At 41.6% G+C, this 12,365-nt stretch overlaps 1 protein-coding gene across 2 annotated transcripts in view; it reads left to right on the forward strand.

The window, feature by feature from the left end:
* CUL9 (cullin 9) overlaps nucleotides 1-12,365 on the forward strand; it is a 2,881,018-nt gene that overhangs the window by 348,492 nt on the left and 2,520,161 nt on the right. For both annotated transcript variants that reach the window (XM_044060287.1, XM_044060293.1), the window contains exon 7: nucleotides 2,083-2,473. In XM_044060287.1, the coding sequence (XP_043916222.1) occupies nucleotides 2,083-2,473 (391 nt within the window). The remainder of the gene's footprint in view (nucleotides 1-2,082; nucleotides 2,474-12,365) is intronic.

Genomic DNA, 12,365 nt, shown 5'->3' on the forward strand with positions numbered 1-12,365 from the left:
GTAACAAGAGGACAGTTTGGTTTTGAGAGATAATTGTAGGTTTGTTAGAAGAGGGGCTCCATAGAGAAGGGAGGGTAAGAGAAATGTAGTAGAGAGAGTAAGTTTAGTAGTTGAGGTGAGGAACCGATTGTGTCGGTAGAGCATGCCAAGTTTTTGGTGGGGTTTTTTTATGTTTAGTAGTAGATGGGAGTTAAATTTGAGCCTGTCATCTATTTGAACTCCTAGTAGTTTGGTTTCAGATACCAGCTCAAGAGGTGTTGTATTTTGGCTGGTGATGGAGAATAAACTTCGATCGAAATTCTTAGTTTTAGAGGAGGTAAAAATCATAAGTTTAGTTTTAGCAGCATTGAGTGCTAGATGGTTGTCTTTCATCCATTGTTCTGTGGTAGAGAAGGCATCTTGAGTTAGTTTTAAAAGAGTTGGTATGGATGGGGCAGCACAGATGATTGTGGAATCATCTGCATATTGGATAACGTTAGCAAGAGGGATAGAGCGGTAAAAGTCATTAATGAAAATGTTGAAGAGGAGGGGGCCCAGTATGGAACCTTGTGGGACACCTGTGGGGGTGATGAGGAAAGAGGAGAGGTGGCCTTTTTCCATTTGACAGCTTGTTGCCTATTGGAGAGATAGCTGGTAAACCATTTGAGGGAAGAGGGGGAGAGGTTTAGGTTAGCTAATTTAGTAAGAAGTAGGTTGAGAGATAGTGTCGAAGGCCTTAGAGAGATCGAGAAGGATGGCCAGAATCTCTAGCTTTATTCAGTTTCAAGGAAGGAAAGGAGGGCAGTCATAGTGCTATGATGGGGTCTGAATCCGTGTTTGGTAGGAGTTATTAGGTTGTTGTCTAAGAGATGGAGGAGGAGTTGAAGGTGGATACATTTCTCTAGGACTTTAGAAATGGGAGAGAGGATGGCGATGGGACGGAAATTGGAAGTTAGTATTGTTTACTCCTTTGTGTAGGGGAATGATGTAAGCTTTTTTCCAGATTTCAGGAACAAGACCTTCTTGGATAGAGCGGTTGATTAGGATACTGATAGGGAGGGCAATGGCTTCAGCAGCTATGCTGAGGAAGTATGAGGGGATGTTATCAGGGGCATTGGTGCATGGTTTTCGTTTCTGCAGGAGTTTTCTTATAGTAGAAGTAGAAGACCATACCTTGCTGTTAAGAGAGTCAGTAAAGGTAACTGAAAGAGAGGAGTGAAGGCTATACTGTCTCCGAATCTGCAGCCCCTTCCATCTGTTACTCTTGGTTGATATACTCCCTCCCCAGGTTTTTTTTTGATGGTTTGTATTCTTTTTCCGTACAAAATGTAGTCTTTAAATTGTAGCAGTAGCATCAGCTGGTTTCTGTATTTTCATCTTTAATTTTCACACTTACACATTTCTTGCTTGGCTTGATTATCTACCAACTCCATAAGGACTGGTCTACCGTGTGATTTCACTTGTTATACTTTTCCTGCCAAGATTATCATTAGCCCTAGAAGTGCTCTGTCATGCTTTGTCTAGCCATCAAAGCTGCATGACTACAAAAATGTAATTCTTGCATTAGTTAACTTCTTTACAAACACTTCAGCTAACAAATCCTGTTTATATTCCTCCAACTCTTGACATTTCCAACAGACATAACTCCAGGTGCTCAGTGCCCCTTGTCACATGTCCAGCAAATGTTAGCATTTGGAAATGTTTGCCTTATTTTAGCTGGGATGTAAAGATACCTGTGAGTGCACTTCAAGTGAAAATCCTCTAACTTATTTTTTTGCATATTTAAATACTGACATATTGTTGTCCACTCTTCTCATCCCATGTTTACTGCTTCATTTTTATGCTTGGTGGTATTTGCCTTTTGGTTTTCTCATAGGTAGTAGCAGATAAAATGAAATTTAGTTGTTGCATGGAGCTGTGCATTAGTGGAATGGTTAAAACTGTGGAATAAGCACAACCGTGACCAGATAAAAAGGAAATTAGCTACCTATGTGTGACAGTGAATTCTCAACAGTGATGACTCTTGATTTGCATTTAAGTTGTAGTCGTGATCCAGAGCAAGACATCTTTAGGTAACTTGTTTTACTTTTTATTTTGAATCAGATCCATGAGCTTGATGATCACAGTCTGGTGCAGCTAAGTATTCCAATGGAAGTGGCCTATAAAGTGATGCAGTACCTCAACCAACACAGCCATGGCAGCAATTTGAGTGATCTTCATTGCTCTCATATCTATATCAAGCACTTTAAAAAAAGGGAAGGACTTGGGAATGATGCAGTCAGTGGCCTATTTACTTCATCCTCTAGCTATAGCAGCTGCTCCTCTGGAACCATGGGTTCTGTATCCAAAAAACCCAAGAAGGAGATCTTGCCAACCAGTGCTGCCTCCCCTACGAATTCTGCAAATACAGAGAAACCAGATTCCCAGATTTTTGCCGAACTGCAGAAGAGAGAGGAGCTGAAGTACCCGGAGGACATTGACGAGAAACTGAAAGGTGAGGGGAAGCCATTGGAAGTAGTCCGCTAAGCTGCCTTTGACTGCTGGCACAGTATACTCAATATCTATGGGATACTGTTCTAAATTACCTTTACTTATCTTTGTATGAATGTTCTTCATGCCAAAGAATCTTTTTTAGAAGTAGCAGTTATCATTAAATAACATGCAGAATGTAATAGAAGTATGGTTAAATGTCAAATCTTTGAGAAATTGTATAATTCTTGGGCATTTTTTTTTTCTTTTTCTTAAAGGGATATCTGATATGAAGAGAGCACCTGCTATGTATATATTGGGGCAGCCACATTCATCACACTCTATATGTAGTTCGTAGATTTCAGAAATAGAAAAATGCCTTTATTATTTGCTTTGTAACTTTAAATGCAGTTATGGATTTCACACCTATGCAGTAAAAAGTGCATCGGAATCATCGCAGGCTCACATGGGAGATGACTAATTTCTGTCTTGGATCCAACTCCCTCATCATGGCCATACTCAAGACAGCATTGTGCTGCTCTGTATATGCAGTCAGCTGCATGACTCTCTTAAAAGTTGCAGAGTGAATTAAAAAGGTATTTTTTTAGTGTATACTATGCACTGCTATTGTGGAGGAGGGCAGCAACTGCAGTATGCAGAGTCTTCCGTTTTAACATAGCGTAAAAATGCAAACATGCTGACTGCCTACTGATTCTGTATTATATTGTTGCTAAACAGTTTACTCAACTCAAGTGAAGTTTTCTTGCGGTTCAGCATAGAGGATTAAGACTGAGCTGTGTTAACAGTTTTCATCCTCCAGTTATGTTTTTATTTCCACAATTTGCACTTGCAAACTGTATGATTATAATCAAATCACAATCAGGTAGTACTACCAGGTTGGCCCTGAAAAGGGACACTTCAATCCTGTGGCTTACCTTGTTAACAAAAAGCAAACAAGCAGATAAATGTTTTCTTAAGTTATTGATTGGGTTTGAAAATGGTTGATAGTCATACTTGCTAGTTAGTTTACAGCAGTTTTGAGGATACAGTTTCTTTTTGAGGAATGTGTTTCTTATAGAAGTCCATTGGGAGCCATATTAAGAAGAATAGGAATGAATTTATTGGTCTTTCTTCAGGCACTTTGCTGCTGGCAGAACTGTAAAGCGCATTAAAGGCTAAAATGTGTAAATATGTTGTGAACTTCAGTTTACAAAAAAGTGTGTGAAAATAAGAAATAGTGTTGAACATATTTTGTATGGTGAAGCATTGCCAGGAGCAACGCAGAAAAGAGCTCCCTACCATGTAGTTTGAAATATGCTAGCTTACTGCATATGAAAGTCAGACAGCTTTCTGTGGTAGGACTTGGGCACAGTAGACTGCATGAAACCACATCATACTTTTGTTATTAAAATTAGTCCTATAATTTTTTAAGCTCCCTTTTATGTCCCCTGGGTCTTGCCCATTGGCTCCCATTCCTTTATACAGTCATCCTACTTGGTTCTCTTTTGGTGTGGGAGAACTCTGGTCCATTCATTCCCTCGCTGTAGAGCCTAATCAGCCCATTAGCTTCCCGGTGTGCTGAGTCAGTTGGTAGGGAGTGGGTCAACCTGCAAGACCTACAGTTTTTTATGAATGTGGCTGAGGACTTTGCAGTTCCATATGTTCATGAAATTCTTCATCCTGGATCTTAAAAACAGAAATGTTTCAGAACTTTTTTACTGCCACATGGCTTCTTTCTTTCATGCCTCGAGGATAGGCTAAGTATTTGATTTGATATATAGGTGCAGAGTCCTTGTATGGTTTAGAAAGATGCATTCATTTTTTCTCTCCTGTAGGATTGTCTCAGTGGCTCTCCATTTATTCCTTTTACAAGAAAAAAAAATAGCAGTATGGTAAATGGACGCAGTGGGGGTAGAATTTTCTCTCTAAGGACTAGCTTTGATAAACCAGCCCTAGCCCCCTTTCTCTTCCAGACCCAACCCAACTCCCCTCAAGTCTGAGAATTGAGGCTTCCTGCTTGTCTGAAGGAGTGGAGAAAAATTACTTCAGACAAATTAGTACAAGACATAATTGCATGGGGGGGGGGGGGGGTGCAGGCTAGAACTCATGTCAAAACCCCTGTCAAAGGGCTACAAAGCTTACCTGTAGAACAAATCACCTTGTCAAAACCATTCTTCTGATGTTGCAACAAATAACCATAGAGTTAATTCCAAAGGGATAAGATGGTAAAGGCTTTTTACTAACGGTTGATGTTCATCGTGTTTCACTGTTGCAGTCATGACTGTAGGGTTCTCCCCTGCCGGCAGGCAGCCCACGGTCGGCCAGAATCCCAAAGTCTGGGTCCGGCGTTGGCTGTTCAGCCATGCTCCCTGACGTCAGAGCGCCAGGAGTACAAAGCTGACAGCCGACGCCATGTTCTCCAGTCTTTCTTGCCGTGTGGTGATAGCAGTTCGCAAGTGCCGGTCGGCTGACTCCTGACAATTTTTTCTGAACAAACTTCAGTCCGAAGACTTTCTTCTCCTACTCAAAGCTAAGTACCCCGTTGGGGAAACTTTTTTTCTTGCTCCAGTCCAATTTCAGAAAAAGTTAATTGTATTTCATGTGGGAAGCAAATACCTCATAAGGATTTTCATTCTTACTGTATTCCTTGCTTAGGCCCTGACCACGACGTAGCTAGTTGTCGATTTTGTGCTAGATTCAATCAACGTACTATTAAACGAAGGTACGATTTTGCATTTCATTACTTTGGTAGGCGTTTTAATTACAAAATGTCGTCGGATACGGTTCCGGCTACCGGAGTTCACAAATGACGCAAGGACAAAGACAGGCCTCCGAGGTCCAAATCAGATGATATCGTTCAAGCAGAGCCAGCTTCAGGTTCGGCCGTAGTCAGTGAGGCGCTTTTGCAGCCCCTGTCATCGGCCATTTCGGAACCGATGGCCGAAACGGACTCCCACGAGGAGCCAACTAGGCCTTTGAATATTTCTGTTGCAGGACCTTCGGACAGTGCTCCTTCAGATGGGTCCGGAGCCGCTGTGCAGGTACCGGCTTCCGAAGGGGTTTTCAGGCCTACTCAGCTTCTAATAAAGGCAAAGACAATATATATATATATATATATATATATATATATATATATATATATACTCCTTCCAAATCAAAGACTGAAACACAGGCCTCTTCTGATCCGGCTCTAAGTCACAGAAACAGTTACTTAAGATGGCGGAGGACTTACTTAATATGATTAGGGGTTCACATCCCCCTCCAGATAAAAGGCCAAGGCAGGAAGTTTATTATGACTCCTCTGATCAGGCTTCTGTTTCTTCAGTTTCTTCTTCTGACCAGGATTATTCTTTCCCTCATGAGGATTCTGATGCTGAGGAATCCATTCCTTCAGCTTCTCCCCCTGAGGACTTCTCTTTTGGGGAAACTTTGCATGAAATGAGGGAACATTTCCACTGGGAAGGACAGGAGTATTCGGAATCTAAGAAAAGATTAAGGGATTTTCTTCTTCTTCCCCAACATAGACCCCTGGCTATTCCTCCTATTTTGGATATTGTGGATGATGCTTTTTCGGAGGCTAACTTAACCCCTGACTCTTTTCCTCCAGCTCCTGTTAAGCCCGACAGATATTACATGGTTCCTGATTCCCACCAGTTTTTATATAAGAACCCTACTGCTGACCCTGAAACCATTTCTCAGGGTCCTAAGGGAGTTAAGGCTGCTTCTGCTAAAAACCCCATTCCCACTGAGAAGGATTCCAGATCTTTAGAAAGATGGGGCAAAAAAGTGTACACTTATGCTACTTTATCTATTAGAGCTTTAAATTGTCAGTTTCATATGCTGAAATACCAGCAATTTCTCCTGCCTGTTTTAAAACAAAAGCTAACTTCCATTTCCGCCTGTGCAGATGATAAGGAATTACATGACTTAATGCATGCCACTGAACAAGTTGGGAAGCATGGTTTACACTGTGGATTTGATGCCTTGGAGGCTTCTTGTAGGGCCGCTGCCTCCGGCACAGTAATTAGAAGGCATGCGTGGTTAAAGGAACAAAATTTGCCAGATCAAGTAAAAGCTAAATTATTGGATGCTCCAGTTCAGCATAATGTTTTGTTTGGATCTAAAGCTGAAGAGGTGATTAAAAAGATGGAGGGCAAGGCAAAATCCATGCAAACAGTTAAAGATTTCTTACAAGTACAGCCACCCAGATTTAGTCAGAATTGGCCTACTAAAAATTGGTCCTTTCCCAATTCAGACAGGCCTCAGAGGTGTCGATACAGACGCTCCCGAGGAAGGCCTCAAACACAAGCCTCTTATAGACCAAGACAGTGGACTGCTTCCACCCCTAGGGGAGGAGAGGACAAGGTCGCAAGCTCATAGGAAACAGACTCCATGACTCCCTCTGTTGGGCTGCAGGAACTTCTTGCCTGGAAGCCCCTCTCGGAGGAAAACTTTCTCTTTTTCACCAAAATTGGACTCATATAACCCAAGACAAGTGGGTTCTGGATGTGGTTTCAAAAGGTTACAAATTCCATTTTCATACCCTACCAAGGCCAAGCGGATGGCCAGATCTTCCAAAACATCAATGGACAGAGGCCTTAAACCAGGTGGAAGCTCTCTTGGCTATGAAAGCCATAGAACTAGTTCCACTTTCAGAGATGGGACAAGGTTTTTACTCAAGGCTCTTTCTAGTCCCCAGGAAGCAAAATTCATGGAGACCCATTCTGGATCTGTCAGTCTTGAACACTTTTCTAGAGATACCAAAATTCAAGATGCTTACTCTACAGCAGCTACTTCCAATGCTGACCAAAAATGCATGGATGGTAACTTTAGATTTAAAGGAGGCATATTTACACATTCCCATCAGGCAGGACCGCAGAAAATACCTCGGGTTCAAGGCCGGATTGAGGCACTTTCAATTCTCTGCGCTGCCCTTTGGATTGTCTACTGCGCCCAGGGTCTTCACCAAATGCCTGGCTCCAGTAGTAGCTTATTGCAGACTCAAGGGAATTCAAATTTACCCTTATCTGGACGACAGATAAGAGCAAGGATGTCTTACTCCAGCATCTACAGTTTGTTCAGAATCTTCTCAAGTTCCTGGGATTCACTGTAAACATAAAGTCAAATTTGACTCCCTCACAACAGATAATTTTTCTGGGCGCTTCTCTAAACACAACAACCCAGATGGCATTTCTGACATACGAAAAACAGTTACAGCTGGCTTCAACTTTCAAAACCTTGGCAACTTTAACTGGGCTATCTGCAAGGAGATTCCTGCAGGCTTTGGGTTACATGGCCTCCTGCATCCTTCTCGTACCATATGCAAGACTACATATGAGGAAAATACAGTGGTACCTAAAAAGTGTATGGTCTCAGCATTGCCACAGTTTAGACATACTGATCTCTGTCCTGCCTTGTCTTCAAAAGGAATTCCTTTGGTGGTCCAAGGCATGTACTCTAAACAAAGGAAAACCCTTCTGCCTGCCTCCTGCCACTCAGATACTAACCACAGATGCCTCAGATTTTGCCTGGGGAGCCCATTTTCAGGGCAACTGTCTGCAAGGCCTTTGGACAAAGGATCAGAAGCACCTGCATATCAATTTAAAGGAAATGTTAGCCGTTCAGAAAGCCCTATTGGCCTTCAGGAATCTTCTACAACCAGGACAACTACTAATACGGACAGACAACACCACAGTTATGTGGTACATAAACGAGCAAGGGGGATCTCATTCCTACCCCCTTTGCAGACTAGCCATGGATCTGTGGAACACAGCTCTAGCTTGCAATCTGGACCTTCAAGCTCAGTTTCTACCAGGGAAGCAAAACTTCCTGGCAGACAGTTTGACCAGAAACCTTTCGGACCCACACGAGTGGATGCTGGACACCGAAATATTCAAGATGATAACAGCAGTCTGGGGATGTCCTCACATAGACCTCTTTGCATCCCACCTCAATCAACTACAGATTTTTTGCACCAGGGCTTTCCACAAACAAGCTTGGAAAGTGGATGCACTATCATTCAGTTGGAGAAACCTCTCTGGATATGCCTTTCCGCCTCTTCCTCTTCTTCCACGGGTATTATTAAAGATCAAACAAGACAAGCCCAAGATGATAATCTTGCTGGCCCCAAACTGGCCTTGACAGTTTTGGTACCCAACTCTGAAAAACCTTTGTCTGGAGCCCCCTTGGATTTTACCACAGACTCCGAACCTTCTGTCCCAACACCAGGGTCAGGTTCTACACTCCCATGTCAGAACAGTCAGCCTGGCGGCCTGGTTAATCCAGGGTCTTTGATTCATTCTCTTCTACCCAAGCAGGTTATGGATGTCATTTTAGAAGCCAGACGTCCTAGCACTAGAAAATCTTATGCAGGAAAATGGAAAAGATTTTGTTCCTGGATGCAGGCTCAGGATTCTGATCCTCTTCTTCCTAACATTCCTTTGATTTTACTTTACCTGACAGACCTCTTACATAAGGGTCTCTCTTTCTCTTCCATTAAGATACACGCCTCTGCTATTTCTGCTCATTATAATACAGACCCTCCAATATTTTCCCACAAGCTCATGAGGCAGTTTCTCAGAGGAGCCAAGAACTTAAGGCCCCCTAGATCTCCTCCCATTCCTGCTTGGGATCTCAACTATGTTTTGGAAAAGCTCACCTTACCTCCTTTTGAGCCTGCTGCCACTTCTGACATCAAGTTTTTATCTTGGAAAACAGCCATCCTGTTAGCTCTGACCTCTGCCAGGAGAGTTTCAGAGTTGCAAGCTCTTATGGCTGTGGAACCTTATATTATTTTTCATCAAGACAGGGTGTCTTTAAGGACTAATCCTACTTTCATGCCTAAGGTGGTTTCCAAAGTGGCTTTAAATCAAACTATTCACTTGCCAACTTTTTCCCCACTCCTCAAAATAAAGGGGAAAGGATCTTACATTCCTTGGATGTACACAGACAACTACGTTTTACCTGGACAGAACCAAGGACATCAGGAAATCAGAGCAATTGTTTGTTTCTTATGCTTCAAGTTCCCAAGGTAAAGCCATTTCAAAACAGACCATTTCTAAATGGATTGCTCATGGAATCAGATTTTGCTATTCACACCATGGAAAGCAAATCCCAGGGAGTATAAGGACTCATTCCACCAGAGCTGCTGCCACTTCCGCTGCCTTCCTCAGGGGAGTTCCTACCAAAGACATTTTGGAAGCTGCAACTTGAGTTCAGTGCATACTTTTTCAAAGCACTACAATCTACCTCTCTACTCTAAGTCTAGGGCAGGCTTTGCTTCTGCAGTCTTGCAGGGCCTTTTAGCCGCCCCTTCTTCTTTATGACCACATCCCTTTCATTCTGCTTTGGGATTCTACCCTACAGTCATGACTGCAACAGTGAAACACGATGAACATAGTACAGTTGTGTACACATACCATAAATGTAGATGTTCGAGTGTCTTCACTGTTGCAGTCTGGGTTTCCCTCCCTCCTGTCCCCTCTTATTTTTACTTTTGTGTGGTCCCTTTTTTCACTATTCTTCTGAGGTGTATTTGCAAAGGGTATGGGACCTTATTCATTTTGGGACTCCTGACATCTGGGGCAAGAAAAACTGGAGAACATGGCGTCGGCTGTCAGCTTTGTACTCCTGGCGCTCTGACGTCAGGGAGCATGGCTGAACAGCCGACGCCAGACCCAGACTTTGGGATTCTGGCCGACCGAGGGCTGCCTGCCGGCAGGGGGAGAACCCTACAGTCATGACTGCAATAGTGAAGACACTCTAACATCTACATTTATGGTAAGTGTACACAACTGTACTTTCTTGGTTCCAAAAAAAAAAAGTCAGTGGAGAGAGAGTTTGGAGTAGTGCAAATAAGTTTCTTTCAGTATGAATTATAAGATGCAGAGCTTCTAATCACTTCTTCCCTTTGTGATTCCAAAGACATTCATATGCATGCATGCAAGCACTTTCCATTTACAAGGAAGACAGGAAATTCCTCAGATTCTTGGTAGGAAGTGGTCACTACTAGTTCCTCCCTTTACTCTTTGGCCTGATTATTACTTCCAAGATTTTCTTGAAATGTATGGCATCAGTGGTCAGCCATTGCATACAAAAGGGTAAGCACATTTACATTTATCAGGCTGACTGCCTATTGCAGGCACTTTTGAGGGTGGAGGTAAGGGCATTCTCCTTTGCTCAACAATACTTGCAGGATATGGGATTCACCACGAATCTGAAGAAATCCAGACTGAGCTTTCCCAGAGAACTGTATTCCTGGAAGCTCTGCTAGAGACGTGGACATCAAAGATTTTTTTCAGTCTTAGGACAAAATGTTGTCCTGTACAGACTTATATCCTCAGTATCCTAGAGCACATGGCTGTTCAAGTAACTGGGTTTGCTGGTCCCACAGATTGCTGAGGTGTGTACTGCTGGATTTTCTTCATATGTAAATGGGCCCAGGGTACCATTTATATATGAGGAAAATCCAGTGATACCTCAGGAATGTGTGAGACCAGCAGACCCAGTTACTGGAACACTTCCTTCCAGAACAGCCTTGCGTGAAAGTAGTAGTAGGCTGGAGAATATCAGCCTTGCCTGAAAGTAGTAGTAGGCTGGAGAATATCAGCTGTTAAGGAAAACAAAGGAATGTTACTGTACCCCATTGCCCGACCAATTGCATCCTAACTACCAATGCCTCAGACCAGGCATAGGAAACCTATTTCCAAGGCCTGCAGTTGTTAGAGCACATGGACCAGGTCAGAGACCAAACTCCATATAGACTTGAAGTAGATGCTGTCAGTTTACTGTAAAAGCATTCAAAGCTCTGTGGATTTCAAGAAGCCTGATGATGGTTATGGATAGCATCAGTCATGTGGTACTTCAGCAAACAGGAGGAGCGTGCTGATCAGCATGGCCTTACGAGTCCATAAACTTTGTATGACAATTGATGCAGTAAATGTTTTTTCATTAAATGGTATGTGGTGACCTGTAAGCAGTTATTGTGTAAAAATTAATCTGTATAGATAGCTCTGAGATGCAGCCTACTTAACAAAAGGAAAGTGGGATTCACCCCCCTGATTATGAATAAACAAGACAGTGTAAGTGATGGACGGAGAGGATTCCTTGTTTAAAAAAAAAAAGATATGTCCGAGGATGATGAAATTTCAGTCAGTTTTTTAATTCATTTGAAAGTTAAAAACAAAGTTGTAACTAACAAATAGTGATGAACACCAGGGCAAAGTCAACAAAGTTTAATTCATACAGTACATAAAAAACAAGGTTTAGCATTTTTATCCCCCTTGTGAGATTTCATCAGAATACTTACAAAATTCTTTATTAAATTTAATATATTCAACTTATAATTTTGGCAAATGTCACAAAAATCCTGTAGGGTCTGATAAGGGTGCTTTTGTTTATATATGCTGACCTGACCATAGACTTAAATGGGATCATTTTTTTACATACATATATATATATATATATATATATATATATATATATATATATATTTTTTTTTTTTTTTTTTAATTTACAGGTATGTAATGGTTATGTACTTTATTTTTATCTTGTGTAAGGTTTTAACGGTAGATGTAAGATAATTTCTGTGATTAAGGAGGAGACCAGTGAACATTTTTAAAGGTGTATTAATGTGTGTACAACTTTACATGTCTTTATCTGCTGCTACTTTAATTTAATTAATATAATTGTAATTAATTATTGGGGATGTAAATAAGGGTATATAAGGAAAGAGATGAATTTTGTAAGCATTCTGATGATATCCCCCCTAGTGGGATGAAAGCACTAAACCTTTTATAGATATATATATATATACTGTATGAATTAAACTTCATTTACTTTGTTCTGTTTGTTGGTTAATTGTTGATATTTTAAGTAATTATTGCACCTTTTTCATGGTTATTAAAAAACAAAGTAGT

This window comes from Protopterus annectens, chromosome 1.part0 (genome assembly GCF_019279795.1).
Source record: "Protopterus annectens isolate FY-2018-M chromosome 1.part0, PAN1.0, whole genome shotgun sequence".
NCBI classification, from domain to species: Eukaryota; Metazoa; Chordata; order Ceratodontiformes; family Protopteridae; genus Protopterus; species Protopterus annectens.